This window comes from Panthera pardus, unplaced genomic scaffold, assembly GCF_024362965.1.
Source record: "Panthera pardus isolate Hobbes unplaced genomic scaffold, ASM2436296v1 HiC_scaffold_12, whole genome shotgun sequence".
In the NCBI taxonomy this organism is placed as follows: Eukaryota; Metazoa; Chordata; class Mammalia; order Carnivora; family Felidae; genus Panthera; species Panthera pardus.
The window spans coordinates 51,851,021-51,872,015 of record NW_026526677.1 but is presented as its reverse complement, the minus strand read 5'-3'; the positions used below and the strand labels follow the sequence as shown (position 1 = coordinate 51,872,015).

General features: G+C 49.9%; 1 protein-coding gene across 17 annotated transcripts in view; it reads left to right on the top strand.

The window, feature by feature from the left end:
- Window positions 1-19,963, top strand: part of DNHD1 (dynein heavy chain domain 1) — a 79,614-nt gene extending 59,651 nt beyond the window's left edge. For 9 of the 17 annotated variants that reach the window (XM_019456119.2, XM_019456116.2, XM_053900025.1 and 6 more), the window contains 19 exons: window positions 1,269-2,877; window positions 3,064-3,272; window positions 3,469-3,673; window positions 3,746-3,848; window positions 7,740-7,889; window positions 8,133-8,315; window positions 8,445-8,876; window positions 9,096-9,555; window positions 13,864-14,208; window positions 14,436-14,588; window positions 14,766-14,944; window positions 15,084-16,043; window positions 16,243-16,429; window positions 16,634-16,756; window positions 16,842-17,043; window positions 18,008-18,099; window positions 18,234-18,383; window positions 18,597-19,396; window positions 19,575-19,963. In XM_019456119.2, the coding sequence (XP_019311664.2) occupies window positions 1,269-2,877; window positions 3,064-3,272; window positions 3,469-3,673; window positions 3,746-3,848; window positions 7,740-7,889; window positions 8,133-8,315; window positions 8,445-8,876; window positions 9,096-9,555; window positions 13,864-14,208; window positions 14,436-14,588; window positions 14,766-14,944; window positions 15,084-16,043; window positions 16,243-16,429; window positions 16,634-16,756; window positions 16,842-17,043; window positions 18,008-18,099; window positions 18,234-18,383; window positions 18,597-19,396; window positions 19,575-19,925 (6,893 nt within the window). In that variant the 3' untranslated portion in view covers window positions 19,926-19,963. Of the gene's footprint in view, window positions 1-1,268; window positions 2,878-3,063; window positions 3,273-3,468; window positions 3,674-3,745; window positions 3,883-7,739; window positions 7,890-8,132; window positions 8,316-8,444; window positions 8,877-9,095; window positions 9,556-13,863; window positions 14,209-14,435; window positions 14,589-14,765; window positions 14,945-15,083; window positions 16,044-16,242; window positions 16,430-16,633; window positions 17,044-18,007; window positions 18,100-18,233; window positions 18,384-18,596; window positions 19,397-19,574 lie in introns of those variants that run through there. The other 8 variants (XM_053900024.1, XR_008421207.1, XM_053900030.1 and 5 more) reach the window with 8 other exon arrangements.
- Window positions 19,964-20,995: the final 1,032 nt, after the last annotated feature.

Sequence of the window (20,995 nt, the reverse complement as noted above, 5' to 3'; positions counted from 1 at the left end):
CCTATGCCCTTCAAAAGACACTGTTAAGAAAATGAAAAAGTAAGCCATAGACAAAAATACAATACACATATCTGACAAAGGACTTATACCCAGAATACATAAAAAAGCTCTTACAACTCAATAAGAAAACAAACTCCATTTTTAAAAATGGATAAAAGATACTTCACGGGGCGCCTGGGTGGCGCAGTCGGTTAAGCGTCCGACTTCAGCCAGGCCATGATCTCGCGGTCTGTGAGTTCGAGCCCCGCGTCAGGCTCTGGGCTGATGGCTCGGAGCCTGGAGCCTGTTTCCGATTCTGTGTCTCCCTCTCTCTCTGACCCTCCCCCGTTCATGCTCTGTCTCTCTCTGTCCCAAAAATAAAATAAAAAACGTTGAAAAAAAAAATTAAAAAAAAAAAAAAAAGATACTTCACAAAAGAAAGATTAGTGAGTGGTCAACAGCACCTGTGGCAGCATTATTCTGCACAGTCAAAACCTAGAAACAACCTAAATGTCCATCAGCGTGTCAGTGGGTCTACAAGTTGTGGTATTTTTATAATGGACTACTACTCCAATAAAACAGAATAAACTGACACACGTGAAACATGGATGAATATCAGAATCATGCTGAGTGAAAGAAGCCAGACATGCTAAACTACATACAATACGATTCCCCTTACATGAAGTTCTAGAACAAGCAAAGCTAAGCAATAGTGATACAAATCAGATCATATAGAAGTTCCTGGGACAATGTGGCAGGGTACTGACTGCAAAGGGTCATGAGGGAACTTTCTGAGGTGATGAAAATGTTCCAAATATCATTGGAGTAGCGGTTACATAGGTGTGCACATTTGTTAGAACTCGTGAGCTACACATTTAAAATGTGTACATTTTATTTTACATAAGTCATAGTTTAACACTGACTTCACAGAAGTGTGTGTGTGAGAACTCCTCTCTCTTGACTGTGATGACTGCACTTTCCCCCTATTGTGTCAGATCAGGCTTCCATCCGTCCCAGCTTCCAAACTTCCTGTTGTTAACAAATAATTGGTCACAGAAATAGGATTTTCAGGGAGAAGGAAGAAGAAATCACTCGCTTTTAGGGAGGGTGTGGGGGAGACAGAACAATATACTCAGACGTGACAAAGTCCCAGCACATCCGGTGTACAAAATTCCTTTAGAACCCTGTGTGTGCCTGAAGTAAACCCAGGGAAGCAGGAATAGGAAGAACAGGTGACACCATCATGTGTGCACCTGCATGTCCTCACTGTCAGTCTTCATGTCCCACAGACCCAGAGAAGACCTGCCAGCCAGTGTTGGAGACTTTGCGCCAGGCCATAGATGGCACGGTGTATGCCCACAGCACCTTGGAATTGCAGATGCTGCAGCCTCTAGTCAACTTCCTTGCCACTGCCACAGTACCAGGCTTCTGTGAGCTCCCACTGTGCCCACGTCTCTTTAGACTCTTCACAGTGCTGGCCCTGGGTAGCATGACCCAGGCCATCCTTCTGAGCAGGCATACACCTAGCATCCAGGCCTGGCTTGAGCGCTTCCCCTCTGTGGAACGGGAGGGGGTTCTAGCGAAAGCCCTGGTCCAGGCCTCAGTGGAGGCCTGGGAGGCTGTGGGAAACTGCTTTATGCCTTCCCCGCTCCACCCACATTACCGCTTTTCCCTGCACTCTGTGAGCCAACTACTGGGCAGCTTGCAGCTGCTGCCAACCAGGATGGGCTCCCGGGGTTTTCTGGATATTCCCAACCATCAGGAGCACTTGCACCGGGTGTCAGGCTTACGTGGCACCCGCCTGACAGTCATGATGGCCACACGTAACATGGTGCGTCTTTGGTTGCATGAGGCACAGAGGACATTTTGTGATCGGCTGGATAGCCCTAGAGAACGCTCCTACTGTGCCAACCTGCTCCTAGAAGTAGCTCAGAGTGTCTTCTGCTGTGAGCCAGCACCCCAGCATGGGGGCAAGGGCTATGAGGAGGAGGAAGAAAATGAGGAGGAGAGGGTGCCCGAAGTGGAATCTGAAGGGGAGTTGGCCCAGTGGGAGGACTTAAGCACCAGTGGCAGTGAGACAGAGGAGGAGGACGACCCTTATGGCCTTCAGGTCACCACAGGCTCACCCTCCAATGATTCAGGTCTAGCACCTTCCACAGCACCAGTAAAGAAGGAAAGCACAGAAATTATAAGTCAGGATACAAGCCAGGATGAAGGCACAAAAACCTGCAGCTGCAAACTTCAGTTAAACAGAAACAAGAGTTGGTGGCAGAAAACCGCCCAGATGGACCTGGTTTCTCCTCTGTTGCTACCAGTGCTACTACTCTGCCCCTGGGAAAAGCCCTCTGACCTGGTCTTCAGTCAGGAGCTGACACTAGGGTCCAACTCTGAGAGCCCCAGCCTGTACCTGGAACGGCAGTGGGAGAGCCTGGAGGAGCAGCTGTCCACCACAGCCTCTCAGCTGAAGTTGAACGCCTCCCTTGCCTCTTGCCACGCCATGGCCATGCACGTGGCCCGTCTGGTCCGGGTGCTGGCCAGGCCTCGGCAGCACGGCATACTGCTCTCAGGGGCTTTGGGTACTGGGCGCCGTACTGCCATCACTCTGGCAGCTAGCATTTATCAGGCCCGCCTCTTCCATCTGCCATCTGGCTCAGAGGAGGCCATTCTCCAGTGTCTACGGGATGCTAGCTGGCATGCTGGCATGTTAGGCCAGCCAGTGGCCCTGCTGGTGCCCAAGGGTGTGGATCTTACTACCCTTCATCGTCTGCTGGCCCTGGCAACCTCGGGCAGTTTCCCTGACCAGTATACAGAGGCAGATCTGGAAAGTATTGAAGAACATCTCCCCAAGGAGAACCTTAGTGTCAAGCAGAACATCAAGAAGGAAGTGCTGTTGCACAGGTGAGGCCAAGAACCCCATACTAGGAACTGCTTTGCTCTTGCTCTGTCCTGGCCAAAAGGCCAAAAAGAAATCTAAGAGCTGCTGTGAGAGCTCAGATCAGGGATAAGGGGTCAGGTTTGGGGTTGGGACCTCGATGGGCAAACAGGGATAAAGGGGAGGACAGTATCTGAGCTCCTGGCCCACAGGTTCTACCAGCAAGTGTGCAACCACCTGCACATGTTCATCCTGATTGGAGATGACCAGGCCCACAAACAGCTGCCCTCGACCCTTTACCTGAGGCTTCTTCAACTGGCCATTGCTAGCATTGACCGCTATGAACCCTGGGACCAAGACTCCCTGATCAGTGTGGTCCGGCACTACCTGGGGGGTGCTCAGAATCCATCCATTGATGATGGTGAGCCCTTTTTACTGTTCTCACTACACATCCCAACCAAGTTTTAATGAGGATTCAGGTCAGTCTCTCTCTCTCCCTAGAACCTAGTGACCCCCTTCACCTTTTCTGCCCCTTTTCCTAAGTCAGAAGAGGGTCCCTTTTCTTTCCCATTCCCCCACAAGTTCACAAGCCCAGGCTAAAGTCATGCCCATTTCAGACTCCTTGAAGTGCCCAGACCTCCAGGCGTCAATTCCCAGTGTGGCCAAAGCCATGGCTCTCATCCACCTTTCGGCTGCCAGCTACCATGGACACCTATGCCCTGAGTTGCCACTAGTCACCCCCAAGACATTCCTAGACTTTCTGGACACCTTCGTGCTGCTGCAGCAACAGATGACTCTGCAGATTAAGAAGAAGGCCCAACGGTAAGTGGCCCCATTTCCTGCACTGTACCTCCTGCTTCCTTGGGTCCACTAATTGGTATATTGTTTCTCCAGGATCCAGAATGCCCTGGAAAATCTGAGAATGCTTATGGAGAAGCACAATGCCCACACCAACTTTGTCTTTAACTTGGAACAGTTGCTGAAGAGTTCCCGCAAGGTAAAGGGGGAGAAGATTGTGAGGTATGCACAGTAGGGTCAAAGCAGGAGACCAAAGGGGGATTTTGGAGGGACCAACCAAACCGAACCTAAGGGTTTTTTTTTTTAAGTTTATTTTTATTTATTTTGAGAGAGAGATAGAGAGAAAGCAGGGGAGGGGAAGGGGGCAAAGGAGACAGAATCCCAACAGTGCAGAGCCCAATCGCGGGGCTCGAACTCATGAGCTGTGAGATCATGACCTGAGCTAAAATCAAGAGCCAGACACTTCATACCTACTGAGCCAGGCACCTCTGAACCTCAGTTCTTATCTCTTAAGAGTACTCCTTTCCTCAGGGGATCTCTTTAGTCTCTGCTATCACCTCCTTTAGAGCTTAGGCTCAAGGTTGCCCATGGCACAGCTGACATCAGGCCGATTCTTCTAAACACATGAAACCCCAGTGTCTTCTTCTGGTTTCCTCAGTATGTACCTTGACTATGGGAAGTTCAGTGTACTCCCCAAAATCTCCATGGATTCCCAACGGAAACAGGGCAGAGATTATACTCTCATGATCACCTCTACTCTTATCTCTTCTTCTCCTGGATTCTCTATCATGACTTGTTAGCACACCTCTTATAGCCATCCTGTTCTCCCATATAGCTTTGTCTCTGTACCTCTTCCCTCCACAAAAGCACTGACTATACAAGGCTCTTGTGTCCACCGAGTAAATGTGGATGGGCGATGGCAGTGGGTCAATTTAGATTTTAGACCAGACCAGAGACTGGAATGGTACACTAGACCTCAATGTCCTGAATTTCTGTAGTCACCCTCCACAGGGCATTTCCCAGTAACCAGCTCTTCTCTTCTCCTCCCTCTCCCCGTGCCCATTCACAATGCTATTCAACCACTCCACTTTTCCTTTAGAACTCTCCCAATACAATTCTCATGTAACAAGAGATATTTTTCTCGTCCAAACTTAAATCTCATTTTGTTCTTAATAAGAGAGAATTCCAAAATAGCTTTTCTTTTTATTCCTGCTACACAAGGCTTTGGTGAAGGTTCAGGGATAACTGCAGAGAAGTGAACTAGTGGTCAACTCACTAGTTCAAATGGGTTGGACAAAAGGACAAATACTTCCCCTCAACTGGGATTTCGGGCCATACAGCTCCCAGTGGCCAGTCTGTCTCTTTTGATGGGTGCCTCAGGGATATCACCCAGTGCTGTGCAACTCTAGGGGCATGGCTTCCATTGTGTCTACATGCATGGTTGTCAACGTGTTCTCTGTAAATGATGTTGGAGTTCTCACGGTACTGATACCCTCCTACCATCCACCACCAAGGGTCACTAGCTTAGATAAAACTTCAGGGCTCATTAAGGTGAAAACAAAACAAAACAAAACAAAACAAAAAAGTTCACAGAGGGACAGGAATGCCCATTCAAGTGTTTTCCAAATTCCAGTGTCCTGTGTTGGGTCCTGCCATTTCCCAAAGTGATTAATACCAGGAATTGTTGATCTGATTTAAAGGTGCTACTATTCTTTGAGTCAGTTATATCAGAGCACAACATAAGAAACCCAAAAATCTGAATAAGAGATGTTCATAGTGGATGCGCCTGGCTGATTCAGTTAGAAAAGCATGTGACTCTTGATCTCAGGGGTTTTGAGTTTGAGCCCCGCACTGGGTGTAGAGATTACTTAAAAATAAAACCTTAGAGAGAGAGAGGGAGAGAGAGGTTCATAGTGTCAGAGGCATTCAATGTCAGATCCTTTGCCCATTCACTCAACAGCTGTAATAGTGTGTACTTCTTTCAGTGTTCCCCACACCAGGAAATGGCATCACCATCCATTTAGTCACTTAAGCCAAATCCCAGGAGTCATTCTGGAGCCCTCCATCTCCCTTTTCTCTCATATTCCACTGGTTCATTTATTCATTATTGTACTCTACAACAATTAAGGGAACTCCACTTTTTTTCTATCCAGCCACTCATTGATATTTATGTCTCTGTCTACATCGATGTCTACATCTAGATAGATAGGTCACTAGAATCCTTGCCAAAACTTTCTGAGGTGGCTATCCTTTTTCCCATTTTATAGACGAGAAAAGTAAGACCCAGAGAGGTTAGGATGAGGATTAAATGACATCTTACTTGGAAAGCATTTAAAAGTGCTGGCACAGGGGCGCCTGGGTGGCTCAGTCAGTTAAGCGGCTGACTTCAGCTCAGGTCGTGATCTCGCGGTTCATGGATTCAGGCCCCGCGTCGGGCTCTGTGCTGACAGCTCTGAGCCTGGAGCCTGCTTTGGATTCTGTGTCTCCCTCTCTCTCTTCCCCTCCCCCATCACGCTCTGTCTTTCTCTATCTCTCAAAAATGAATAAATGTTAAAAAAAATTTTTTTAAGTGCTGGCACATAGTAAGAGTTCAATAAATGATAGCTCCTCCTAATTAAGAAAGATAAGGCACTGTCATTGCCTTCATGGTGCCTAGTTTACTGGAACATATAGACTCAGCTAGGCAATTACTGTTACTGTGATAACAGTGTGTTATCACAAAGTCCAGGGAGCTCTGAAGTATCAAGACTTTCTAGAGAAAGCAAAGTGCCACAGTGAGTAGCACAGAGCCATGTGTAGAACACGGCAAGCACTAAAAATCATTCCTTAAATATGTAAAGAAATGAATGAAGTGCACCAAAGTTGATGCCTGGAGGTTAGCTAGGATTTGGCGTAAAAGGGAGTGGGGGTGGGTGGGAAGACTGTCACAGGCTGAAGCAAAAGCATGGGCAAAGGCCCAGAAGCAGGAGAATGTGTGTCACGTTGGAGGAGCTGAAAGTCAGGAATGGCTGGGAGAGTGGGGTGCTGGGGCAAGGACAGACACAAGGTTAGAAAGCGGAGTTGAGGTCTCCTGGGCACAGAGTCCTCGTAAACCAACTGGGAGAGTTGGCAAATGTTCTGAAACATGATGATGATGGTATTTGGCTACGGCATGGAGAGCAGAGGAGAAGAAGGGGGTAAAAGTGGAAACTGAGATGCAGTGAGGGAGCAGACATGATGGACATGTGGGAGGTAGAACAGAAAGGCCTTGAAGATGGGTTGGGTTTGGGGGAATAGAAGAGATGGAGCCAGGGTAACAATGAGATTTTCTTCCTTGGGAAACTGTGTTTTGCCACAGTTCTCTGTGAAAAAGAACGGGTGAGGAGATGAGTAAGATTGCAAGAGATCTGGCAGGGCACAGCGAATATGTTGTTCATTTGTGGGCATGTGGGCTCTGAGGGGCCTGTGAGGCATTGAAGAGGAGATTGCCATGAAGCAGATGGACACATGGATGTGAGGCTCAGGAAAAAAAATCTGGCTAGAGATAGCAATTTGAGAGTTGTTAAAATTTAAGTGGTAATGAAAGGCATGAGATTAGGGAGGGCACATAGAAGTGTAGGATGAGAAGGTAAGGGGGCCCTGAAACATTGCTGTGGAATACTGAAGGGATGGTAGAGGAGAAGACTGAGTAAGAGCAGCCACAGAAGTTGGAGAAAGCCAAAGGAGTACACGGGGTCATGAAAGTCAAGGGAGGACAATGTTTCAAGAGGGAGGGAACTGCCTTGTATGACAAATGCCACTAATGGGTCAAGTAAGATAGAGTATGGCATAATGGTTAAGCATGTGGGCTTCAGAGTCAGACTGCCTGGGCCTGTGTGGCAGTTCAGGAGAAGCAGTCACCCATTGGGAGCTGCATCACCAAGTGTGTAAGTCATAGACCAGTAAGTGATAGTTCCAGGGCCCAGTCTTTGTGGCCTACATGGAGTTCAACTAGCTCCTCCTGACTATCAAGTGAGGAGTATGCTGCAGTCCCAAGCCCACAGGGCTCCCCTTGGGGTAAGCCCACCTGGCCCAGGATCTGGAGCTGCAGTGCCTGGACCTCTGTTTGCAGAACCTCCACATACTTCAGCAGCAGCTCCAGCAAGACAAGCTGCTGTATAGGCGGCAGCTGGCGGAGTGTCAGCAGCAGGAGGACCTCATCAAGAACCTGACCAAGCAGCGGGATGCCCTGCGGGCTCAGTATGAGGCTTTCCTGGAGCAGGTGGGGTCTTGCTGCTGCCTGCCCTGTGCTGCTCTTCTCTTGGGAGGGGACAACACTTCACAGGATGCCCAGAGGAAAGAATGGGGTGACTTGTCATGCAGTCTCGTGGGGGAGGGGCAAAGTAGGATGGCTTGAGGAATGGTCCCTCATGGGAACTCCTAAGAAGAGGTGATCACTCCTGGCAACACATTGAAGGAAGAGGACACTTTGGAAATTCACTTCAAGAGTGCATATCTCATTTAGATGGGCAAGGCATTCCTGGGGCCTCTGAGCCAGCTGCAGGTAGCCGACTTTGAGGAGCTACGGAGCTATCGAGTACCACCGGAATCTGTGGTCCGGGTGACCGACGCCCTGTGCGATCTGTTCCACTGTGAAACAGGCTGGGCCAGCGCCAAGCAGCTCTTATGCACCGAGGATTTTTATCAGGTAGGGAATGTGGAGCACGATGGAGGAGGAGAGCAGAGGCACAAAGGGGAGACTTGGCAGAGCGAGGCTGTTAGGGCCAGGTCCAGAACACCTGTGTCTGCCCCCACCCCTCTTAACACATTTTCCCAGGAGCTGGTGTTCTTCCCCAAGGAGAAGATGACAGACTCCGAGATGATAAAGTTAGCCCAAGCTCTGAAGGCTCCAGGTATGAGTGATGCAGCTCTGCGGGCAGTAAGCATACCTGCAGCGAGCCTGGCGGCCTGGCTCTGGGCCGTCCTGCGCTATGGGCTGGCACAGCGTCGGGGACTGCCCACGGGCCTGCTGCTGCGGCAGATAGAGGCCACGCTGGCTCGGGAGCAGGCCCTCCTGGGCCACCGCCAGTTCCAGGCCCAGGAGACCCTGGAGCACAAACTGGATCTGGCCAACAAGCTGGAAGACTCCTGGGTTTCGCACAACCGTGTGATGGAGAATCTCATTCGCGCTCAATGTGGCCAATATCACAAGTGGCCCATAAAGTCTGCACTGCTCACACCTATGCAGTCCTGGACTACAGAGCTCCAGGTAACCAGCTCCTGCCCCGGTCTTCCCCCAAAGCTCATTTCTGTCCCACTGACCCCAACAACTCTGCTCCTCCCTGCACCCTCACTGCCTCCCTTTGTCCCACTGCCCTCCTTGCCATGCTTTCCTGCATACCCTGCTTCACGCCCTCTCTACCAGACCCTCTCTGCCTGCACCCTCCTCGCTGGCCTACATGCCCTCTGTTCTTCCCTTCCACACCAGAAGTTGAAGGGGCACTGCACGACTATGTTCGGGGATGCCCTTCTGTGTTCAGCTGCCATCATCTACCTGGGTCCTTTCCCAGCACTGCGGCGCCAGGAGCTACTGGACAAGTGGCTGGCTCTGTGCAGGGGCTTCCAGGAGCCCCTGGGCCCAGATGATGTGAAACAGGCCCTGAAGCAGAAGCAGAAATCTGCCATCATGCCACCAAAGAACCCCCTGCTCTCCACACGCTCTCCCTTCAACCTTCTGACCCTGCTTAGCTCCAAATCTGAACAGTTCCAGTGGGACCGAGACCTGAAGCCCCAGGCAAAGTCAGCCCGCCTGGCAGGCCTGCTCCTGCGAAGTCACACCCACTACTCCAGCTTCCGTTGGCCTCTGCTGCTTGACCCTAGCAACCAGGCCCCCATCTGGCTGAACCCACTGCCTCTGCAAGAGACTAGATGCCTGGCCCCAGGTCCAGGTAAAGTGCAGATATAAAGCCAGGGATAATGAACATAATGCTTCTCCTTCTCAGGTATCTGAACCGCCAGCACTCAGCCACAGGTGGTCCTCCCTTTCATAATAAAGACACTAAATTTTTGTAGCCAGCGTATCCTAGATTTCAGCAGCCTACATGATATTAATAAATTAGGTCACATTTGCATCTTGGGGCCTATACTGTAATGATTCTGACTTTACATGTCTGACCAGTCCATGATCTTCCACTTCCTTGGTCTGCTCAGCACTCTTAGAAACTTGGCCTACAACTCGGAGCCTTCCTTACTGTCGGAATTTATCCCATGTTCAGGAATTCTGGGGAAATATTTCTATTATCTCTGCCTGGAGCAGAGACCTATCTGGGTCGAGTGTCAGAAGGAGGTGTTTCCTAGGGGAAGGAAGCAAGGGTATTGGGTAGGGGAAGGAGAAAATGATGTTTATTTCCCAGAAGGGGTTGGGAGTTGCACCGGGGACAGTAATAGATATCTACAATGGAAGGTACATAATAAAGCAGTCTGTAATGTGGGCTCTATAATCCGACTGTCTGGGTCAAATACCTGTTCTTTGCTAGCTATGCAAACTAAGACATGGTACTTAATCTCTCTAAGCCAAAATTTATTTGACAATAAAATTAGCATCTTAATTATACCCATCTTACAAAACATCGTATTAAGTGAGATAATTTATGTAAAAGGGGTTCACATAGTGCCTAAAAATAATTTCTCAAAAATTTTAGTATTACTACTAATGTATTACTGCTACCATTATTACATTCCATCCCTTGGCTGTGCAGCATAACCTTCCATTGTGCCCATACACCATTATGAAAATACACAGTATATAACTATCACATGTGCAACTATAAGTAAATTTACACCCTTTCTAGTAAGGGACACAATGAAGAAACATCTAGCTGCAGCATCCAATTCTGAGTCCAGGAGCTGTGAACAGTGTTCATTGTTCTTGATCAGAGTTAGATGTGGCTCTTTGTGATTCTATAACCTATGGCAGAGTACACTCTCAATCTCACCATAGCAGTACATCCAATATGCAGAGTGAAGCAAAATCAAATCAAGATAACTACAGTAAACTTCCTGTTTAGAAACTGGATAAGGGTAAGAAACACACACTTATCTAATTAGTCTTTAGCATGTACTGTGTAATGCCAGACAGAGATAGGAAGGCAAATGATTAGCATCACTTCACTGGCTATAGAGTGAGTTCTTGGGACAGCCACTTCAGCTGTCCTGTGTTCTAATGAACAGTATGATGTTCCTTGTCCATTGTACCCAGGGCTATCTGTGAAAGGAACATTGGTCAAGAATCCTGTTTGTAGCTATTCAGCCATACATAGCCACTCCTATCGGAACGGGATGGGGGCTTAGGATTTGTCTTCAAATTAAGCAAACACTGATCACTTGTTACCAGATGGAGGATTTTCTGGCTAATTCCACTAAATCTCTCATCTTCTTTCCTTCAGATTTCATCTATAAGGATTCTGTTAGCTATTAACCAATGCCAGAAATCTTGGTACACTCTCATTCTTGAATTTAAACCCTATTTTCTGTCTTCTCTCTTAACATTGGTTCTGGGGGCTTGAGCAATTCCACTAAGCCTTAATTGCTATCCAGCTAAACCTTGGCCTTCAGCTCAGAGCTGTAGTAAGAAAATAGTTTGAGTAGTGAGCTCAGGGTAATTGGCCATGGAACATAGCCCCGAATACTTGGGGGCTGTATCCAAATCAAAAGGGGAAGGGAGACTATTAAATTTGTCAAGCAGAGAATGCATAAAGAGAAGTGCTTGAGATGGATCTGGAAAATTACCTTCCCTGATTTTCCAGCCTCTTCCAATAGCCAGTAATTTCCTATTCCATGCAACATGAGGTAGATAACCATCTTTACAAATCAGCAAGGTGCATGAGTATCTGAACATTTGTGGTCTGAAATTGCTTGATATGAGCAGAAAGGAATTTTCTTACAGTTTTTTTTTCCTGAGGGTTGTTCCTCTCATCTAAGTAGAGAAGTAGCCAGCATGCCTTCTTCTAAATCCACTGAAGTTCAGTGAGCATATGGTCCAAATCCCATGAGATAAACCAACTTCTTACCCACCACACAGATTAGTAGGGAAAAGAAAAATCCTCATTGCCTCCCCACTAACTCGCTGTATCAGTTAGAAATGCTATCACTATCAGTAACAAAAGCCCAACTTACCATGGCTTAAGACATAAGGATTTATTTATCTCACATTACAAGAAGTACTGAGATAAGCAGGCACCAGCCTTCAGTGTTGCCTTCAAGTACCCAGATCCTTCTGTCTTTCTGCTCAATAATCCCTAGCATGTTGGCTTATCACATTATAGTGGGTTGAATGTAGTGGGTTGAGTCCTAACCCACAGAACCTCTATGTTAAAGAGTCTTGCAGATATAATTAAGAACCTTGAAATGAGATTACCCTACATTATCTGGGTTGGCCCTAAATCAGTGAGAAGTGTCCTTAGAAAAAAGAGAAGGCATAGGGACAGAAAGTAAAGACCTCATGAAGAGGGAGACAGACAGTGGAGTTACGTAGTCACAAGCCAAGGAACTCCTGGAACCACCAGAAGCTGGAGGAGGCAAGGAAGGAGTCTTTTCTAAAAGCTTCAGAGAGAGTGCTTGCTTCGGCAGCACATATACTAAAAGCTTCAGAGAGAGTACAGCTTTCTCAACACCTTGACTGTGGACTTCTGGCCTCCAGAACTATGAGGAAATAAGTTCCTGGTTTTTCCAGCCACCATATTTGGGTGCTATCCTTCCAAGCATCATGTCAGAGTTGCTGCTAGCCATTTCTGTCCCTTTCATCAGGAAAACAAAAGATCTTCCAGAAATCTGAACAGCTACATGTGGTAGGCAGAGTTTTGGCCCCTGTCATCTTTGTCCTCTATTTTTACTCCTATGATTATGTTACATGGCACAAAAGACTCTGCAGATGTAACTAAGATTACTAATCAATTGACCGTAATAAAGAGATATCCTGGGGTTGCCTGGTGGCTCAGTCAGTTAAGCATCCAACTCTTGATCTTGGCTCAGGTCATGATCTCAGGGTTCGTGAGTTTGAGCCTAGAGTCGGGCTCTGCACTGATAGCACAGAGCCTGCTTGGGATTCTGTCTCTCTGCCTCTCTCTCTCAAAATAAATAAGTAAGCTAAACACACACACACACACACACACACACACACACACACACACACTCACACACACAAAGGACAGGGATATCCTGAATTATCTGGGTGGGCCCAATGTAATCACATATGCCCTTCAAAGAAGCAAGGAGGAAAGAAGAGGCAGTCAGGAAAACTTGAAACACAGAAGGATTCAAGGAACTATTATTTCTGGGTGGAAGATGCAGTGGGCTACAGGGAATGTGTGAGATAGAAATGAATTCTGTCAAAAACCAGTAAGCCTAAAAGAGGACCCAAGTCCCAGATTAGAACTGCAGCCCCCGTTGATGCCTTGATTAGCCCTGTGTAACCCCAAGCAGAGCGCCCAGTCATGTTGTGCTGGGCTTCTAACCTGAACTCAAACATAACAAATGGGTGTTGTTTTCAGCACTTATTACTAAGTGGTAATTTGTGGTGATTTGTTAAGCAATAGGAAATGAATCCACCAAACTGTGGACCCAGCAACCTCCACTTGCCCACTTCTTAATGCTTAATACTTTTAAAAAATTCTTAAATTTCTTAATACTTAAAAAGATATTATTTCTCTCTTCCAGCTCCTGCTGTAGAGGAGGCAAAGGAGAAGGTGGCTGGGGAGCCAGCCATCTGTGTCCACCATACCGTGGCCCAGGACTTGGCTAATTCCATAGTTTATGGTCTTTCACTTAGCAGTTGCTACTTCCAGGCACTGATTTCTATATTAGCAACAATTCTTTTCGTTATGATAAAAGTAGCTTAGGCAAAAGGAGAGATACACGGATTCTTCTAACCGACTGCTGAAAGGCAGAAATGGAGCAGACTTCCCTGGAGTTTTAGGGAAATAATAATGACAGCTAACATTTGTTGAGTGCTTACTATGTCCAGCTGAGTACTCTCTCTGTATCGTTTCATGTCATCTTCACAGTAACTCCGTGAGGTACCTACTAATATCAACCCCATGTTGCAGCTAAGGAAACTGAGTCAGAAAGAGCTTAAGTGACTTTCCTGAGGTGTCTTCCTGTGGACCTTCCCTCAAGAGATAGAGCCCTTGGGTGAATGGTGTTCCCTAGGAGCCCAGTTTGTCCTCTGAGAGGAGCTCCTCTCCATCTTTCTGTCATAGGGATGGGCTTTGTGAGAAATCAAGAAAAAGAAGAGGCCATGGAAGAGGAAGCTTGCAATAGTGAAGAGAGTGATAAGACTAAGGGCAAGACAAAAGAGCAGAAGACAGCGGACAGAGAAAATGAGGAGGAGGGAAACAAGCAAGAGCACGAAGAGGAGGAGGAGGAAGAAGAGGAGGAGGAGGAGGAGGAGAAGGAGGAGGAGGAGAAGGAGGAGGAGGAGAAGACAGAGAGACAGAGGTCAAGGCCGGCCTCAGAGACTGGGGCTCTGCCCCTTCCCTCCCTTTGTGTGCTCTCAGGCACTGACCCAGAGCTGGGTCCTCAGCTCCAGGAGGCAGCTGCCAGTGGTGAGAACTGGTCCCCACCCACCATGTCCCCCTTCTGTGGCCCCACAAGCCTCTCACCCCCAGCCCGAACTCTGCTCCCATCCTTAACCCAAGCACTAACTCTGTTGAAGAGCCCTGAGGGAATCCTCCTATTATCCATGGGGGAGCCAGTGAGAGCCAGATTTTGTACAGGAGAGGGGGCTGCGTGCTGGCATGGTGAGTAGGGTGTCCTTGCCTCCCCCTCATAGGCCTGCCCGTGCTACTGACCAACATGGAGCTGGGCCTAGGGTGCCAAGAACTACAAAGGCTACTGCAGCGGGAGAAGCTGAGCCCACCCCAGGTGCAACCCAGCTTCTGTCTCTATCTGAGCACTACTCTCCCCCTCAATGCCTTGGAAAAAGGTGAGTGCCAGTGGGTAAGTTGCCACCACAGCTCTGTGGACACACCAGGTCTCCAGGTTCACTCAGTCTGACCCCAAGCAGGCTCAGTACTGCAGCAGGGTGCCATACTCTCTGTGTACCCCAACCCTGGTTCTGTCAAGGGGTTAAGCATCCCCTATGTCCCTATGTGACCCCAAGTGCTAGGTTATGAGCTGCTGAAGGGGCTGAATGTACTGGATCTGAGCCTGAACATGGAAATCCTAGAGGAACAGATGCTGCACGAAATCTTGTGCATTGAGTGTCCCGAGCTTGAGAGCCGCTGGCAGGACATAAAGATCAGAGCCCTGGATTCCTTTGAAGCTGTGGAGGCTGCTGAGGTGCCTGGGGGTCCTGTTATGGGTGGGGATGAGCTCGGGGGGGGGGGGGGTGGGCAGATATGGGGGTGGAGATGAGTGTGGATGGTGGGGGAACCACGTGAGAAAGAATCAGACCCATGGAACAGGTGACTGTCTGCAGGAGGGGCTGCTGCTGATGCTGCTGCTCCAGAACCCAAAACATCAGAAACCAGCCAAATTCCTCCGGGAGATGGTGAGGGCCCAGGCAAAGCTATGTCAGCTGCGTGCCCACTGTGAGGAGCTAGAAGAAATGAGACGGCAGGAGGTGGTACTGTGGGCACCCTATCGGCATGTGGTCTGGCATGGAATGGCCATTATAAAGGCCCTTAGCCCATTGCAGAACCTGCTTCCACTTTTCCGTATGCACCCAGACAACTGGCTAGCAGCCACCAAGCGGGCCCTGAACAGCATGGAGCAGTATGAGATTCATCAAGGGGAGGACCTGCCCAGCCATCTGCTGCAGCTGAGAACACAGCTGACCCGCCAGCTACTGGGCAGCACTGTGGCTGCGCTGGGCCTGACCCAGTTACCGTTGGTGGGTGCCTTGGGTGCTCTGGCTCTGCTGCAAGTGGCAAGGAAAGCACCAGAGCTGGAGAGGCTGGCGCTTTGGCCTGGCCTGGCAGCCTCTCCTAGCACAGGCTACAGCAAGCCAAGTGTGGCTCGACCAGCCTGGCTGGGGCTGAGAGCCTGGCAAGAATGTAGGATGTTAGAGCTGCTGCCACCATTCGCTGGGCTGTGTGCATCCCTGGCACACCACTCCAATGTTTGGCAGGCTTATCTGTCCCTGTCATCCACAGTGCTGGGTCCTGCGCCTGGGCCTGGACCTGATCCACTTAGTCTCCTCCAGAAGCTGATTCTGTGGCGTGTGCTGCGACCTGAGTGCCTGGCAAGGGCCCTGGCTGACTTTACCACCAGCCTCCTGGGCCGGCCCCTGGATGAAAACCTGGATGCCTCCACCATACCCTTCGAACACAGCCAGGCTACTCAGCCCGTGCTGATCTTGTTGCCACCACCTGGTCACCCCACAGCCACCATGCATCCCCTGACTGTCATCCAGAAACTGGCTGCCAGGCATGAGCAGGTTTGAGCCTTGCTTGTTGGCCACACAGACACCAGACCTCTGTGGACTGAGATGGGGTGTGGTGGTCCCTCCCAGCATGCCCATGGATCTTTCTGGCTTACTCAGGGACTTTTGGGGGTCATTTGTGGCATTACCTTGGGTCCCTTGGGTCACCTAGGATCACTTTGAGTTACTCTGCCACCTCTCTGTTGGTCTTCAGGGACAGAAGCATCTGGAGGTGATCGCCCTGGGCTCTGAAGCCTGGGATCCAGTCTCGGTAGTGGTTAGCACTCTATGCCAGGCTATGCACAAAGGGCACTGGCTGGTGCTGGAGAACTGTCATCTGATGCCTCACTGGCCAAAGGAGCTGCTACAGCCTTTGTGGAGGCTGTTGGATGGAGCCAGGGGTGCGTTTGCTACCTAAATATGGCTTCTTGGACCCTGTCCAGTACCTGGCCTGACCTTGAACTCTCAGGCCTCATGGCTGATCCCCTCACTCCAAGTCTGTCCCTTGTGTCTGACTCCTGACCCTTGAGCCTCAAGTCTGATCCCTAAATTTGCATCTGACCCTTTACCCAGTGATTGATCTCAGCCCCATGTTTGACCCCTAGTGGTCTCGGACCTGGAGTCAGAACTGCTTCTGGCCCAACCTGCAAGCAGGAACATGGCCACTGTCCACAGAGATTTTCGTCTTTGGCTTATTTTGTCTGCAGAGGCTATTGCTTCCTTACCAGGTGAGGAGCTCCCCACTATAGTCTCTCAGATTGGAGGAGGATGGTACCTGTGCTGTGCTGACCCAGCACTCTCCTTCTGCCCCAGCTGTACTGACTCAGCACTCCATGCCTGTTTTCTGGGACCAGTCCCTGGAGCTGGGCCATGTCTTGATCAACAGCATGGAGCTAGCCCAGCAAGGACGGAATGTACAATCCCCAACCAGGATGCTGCCTCTGGTCCTCCTACATGGCCTCCTGCTATACCGGCAGCTCTATGGAATGAAGCTGCAGGCACACAGGGGCCGCTGGTGAGGGACCCCATCCATCTTGCTTAGTCACTCAGCAAACATTGTGCATTTTCCACATCCTAGATGAGTATGACTAATTCATGCCTGGGAAGCACCAAAGTGTGAGGGCAGGGGGGTAGTCAAGAAAGTCTCCTCCAAGGACTTTGAGATCTCACTTTGAACTGAGTCTTGGAAGCAGAGGCAGATCAGGTACCGATGGGGCCTTTCTGAGCAGAGGGATCTAGGCTCAGCAGGAGGGAGATTTCAGTGTGGCTGAGGGGGACACGCTGGGGGGTTGAGTGGGGACAGGCAAGGTTTATGGTAAAGGGCCTTTAAGATCATGGCAAGGGACTGGATTTTATCCTGAGGAGAGTAGGAAGCCACTGGAGGGTTTTAAGTAGGAAAAGAAATGTGATCCTAGTTGTCTGTTGGAAAGATCACTCTCACTGACTGCAGTGTGAATGGACCAGATGGGATAGGGCTGGAGGCAAGCAGAGCAATTTTAAAGGAGGCTCTGGCAGTCTCAAGGGACAAGGCCATGGTATGGGTGGAAGGGACTAGGGTAGTCATAGTAGAGATAGAGAGTAAATATGGAGTGAAGAAGAAGGAGGAGTCAAGACAGCCTCCCAGATTTCTGCCAAAGACAATTGGGTGGCTGGTATGGGGGAAATATGATTTCAGTTAAAAAGCAAGCTGTATGAGGGGTGCTTGGATGGCTCAGTTGGTTAAGCATCTGACTCTTGATCTCAGCTCAGTTCTTCATCTAAGGATCCTGAGTTCAAGCCCCATGTTGGGCTCGGGGCTTGGCATGAAGCCTACTTTTAAAAACAAAAACAAAAACAAAAACAAAAAAAACAAGTTATATTGGAAGTGCTAAGTGCAAATGACTGGTGAGCCCTTATGAGTTGGGAGCTTGGGCTAGACAGACCAGAGTCCTCAGCATATAAATGGTTCTGAAACCCTGCTTCCTGCTCCCCTCCCCCAGGAGTCAAGTGACCCTGACCCAGGTCCTTCAGATCCAAGACCAGCTGTGGGCCAGCCTTAGCAATCCCAGTGCTGCCATGCAGGAGCTGGCTGGTGAGAATCTTCCTGTCCCCATGGAAAGCCCTGGGAGGGGCAGGGGGAGTGGGAGTACTGAGTTTTTGGTTTGGGTTTGGGAGGTGGTGGAAACTGGAGAGGCTAGAACTGAGGGGTTCTGACCTCATTCTCAGCTTCAGTTTTCTATGGGGGTCCTGTGGGAGACAGCAAGGACAGGGAGGCCCTGACTAGCCTAACACAAGCCTGTCTGAGCCCCAGCAGCAGGAGCTGGGCTCAACCACACACACCCCAGTATCTGCTGGCCACCCTGCTGCCCAGCCCAGGTAAGCTCCAGCCAGGTATCTGTGTTGGGGTGGGGACCCATGCCATGCCACTCTCTCAGGAATGTGAGCTGCATCCTACAAAGGTGTAGGAGGGGGCAATATTCACACAGTTATGGGATGGTGGCTTAAATGTCAGAGGAAGGACTACTCCCTTGAGTCTGGGTGGGGCAGAGTCCATCTTATCTATCTATCTTCCCTCTCTCCACCTCCAAGAGCTAGGGGAACTGGATGCTTTGGCAGAGTGCAAGGCCCAGATGCACCTACTGCCCACACCTCCTGAACCCCAGAGCTGCGGACTGAGTGCCGGCCCCCAGGCCTGGCTGTTGCACCGCAAGAGTCGCGCTCTCTTGAGCGCGCTACAGCGGAGTCTACCCGCTTGGGTTCCTGAGGCTCGAGGAGGTTCCAGGCGCACGGAAAGGCGGCTGCGGCAGCGCCTAGTGCAGGCCAAGAGGAGGCTGGAGTCACTGCAGGCTCTGCTCATGGACACCGCCCGCCCGGAAGAGTCTGGCGCCGGGTGGGTGGTGCCGCAGCAGCGGCCTCTGCAGGCCTTCCTCCAGACCGAGGTGCTGGAACTGAGCCAGCTGGCGTGCACGGTGCTATGCGACCTTGATTGCCTGTTGCAGCAGCTGAAAGGCGCGCCCCCGTGCGCCTCCCGGCGCTGTGCCGCGGTGGCCCACGCTCTCTGGACTGGCCGCCTACCCCCGCCTTGGCGTCCCTATGCGCTTGCCGGCCCGCAGCCGCCCTGGCATTGGCTGCGACAGCTGTCCCGCCGTGGGCAGCTGTTGGTTCGCTACCTGGGGGTGGACGCCCAAGTACCAGGGCGCATCTTTCACCTATCAGCCTTTTGCCACCCGCGCCGCCTGCTGCTGTCACTGCGCTGGGAGGCTACCTTTGCTACGGGCGCCCTGCACCAGCGTGTGCCCAGCTCGAATCTCCCTGAATGCCAAGGCCCTGGCTTCAGTGGGCTCCCATATAAACGTCAGGAGCTGAACAGCAACCCTTTGCACCTCCAGGTATATTCATGCCATCCCTCCGTTTACACTTCCTCCCCCTCAAATCCTTGATTACATCGTGCAATTACCCCATCTTGCCTCTTTGTGATCTTTCCCCTTTAGTAGGCCCATCTGCTCGAATACCCCGCACCCCCAGGACCCCTCCTAGCCTTGCCTGATAAGCTTCTTGCGCCCCCAGGTGGTGAACAGCCCAAATCCTTCAGTTCCAGAGATGGGGCTGCTGCTGATTGGGCTACAGCTCCGGAACGCTGAGTGGGACCCGTTAGCAGGGGCCCTGCAGGACAGCACCTCCAGCCAGCCCTGCCCTCTGCCTCCGGTCAGCGTCTGCGTCCAGGCTCGGGGCGCCAATGACCTGACACCCCCAGCCGGTCTGGCTGTGTATTCCTGCCCTGTGTACATGGAAGGCCCCCTAGGCATTGTTAGGCTGCACAGCAGGAACATCCTGATGTACCTGCCCCTGCCCACGAAGCTCAGCCCCGCCACCTGTGACCAACTGAGAGTCCATGTGTGCAGCCCACCCTTGCCATGAGCCCTCAACCAAAATAAAGTTGGGGTGATTCGATTAAAGGTTTCTGAGATTTAGTAGTGCAAGGCGGTGTGCACATGGAAAATTGACACGCTAAGGGGAAACCCCAGTGTGCACAACTGAGAGGGGGATGTGGGTATCCCGTGGGAAGATGGGCCTAGAGTTGGTCATGTATCCAAGGCTCTAGGCAGATGAGGATGGCTAATACACAGGATCCTGAATCCTTGCCCAGCTTTCTACTGTGGTCTCAGTACTTGTGCTAAATCCACAAGGGGTGGAGATATATATATCCACATATACATACATACACACACATTTTTTTTCACAAAGGATATTTTTATAGAGAACATTAGAACTGAAAAATTATTTTTTAGAGCCTTGGTTGTATTACTGAGAATGCCTCAGTCTGGCCCTACCAGTCATCCCCTCCCCTGGGATGGATTCTCCCAGTGAGTCATACACATAAAAAACAAAAGCCAAATTAAGATACAAGGTTTTATGTGCATTCAACAATTACTTATTGAGCACTCCTCTGGATCACGTGCTCTTCCTGGCACTTATGAGGTTGTTCCAAAGCAGGAAGACAGAGAAGGAAAAGGTCAACATATGGATAAGTTAAATTTGATGATTTCTATGTGTTATAAAGACAATAAAGGAGGCTGATGTGTTAGAGCATGACTAGAGGGAAGCAGTTAGTATAACTTGGGTGGTCAGGGGATGCTTCCTAAACATTAGAAAGGGAGCTACTTGAAGATCTAGGAGGAGAGTTTCTGGATAGAGCCCTCAGTAGGTGCAAAGGTCTTGAGGCAGGACAGAACATGTAGCTGGAGTGTGGTGAATGAGGGGCAGGGAGATACAAAATGATGGAAAAGTATAGAAAGGGGTAGGCCACATACAGCCTTTTTGTGATAATGATCTTGTATTTTATTTTAAAAAGCATGAGGAATCTAGTAGAGAGTATTGGGTATGAGAGGACATGATCTAATTTGGATTTTGAAAAGATAACTCTGGCTATTCTATGGTGGATGGATAGAAGAAATTCCAGAGTAACAAGGAGGAATATTTATTTGGAG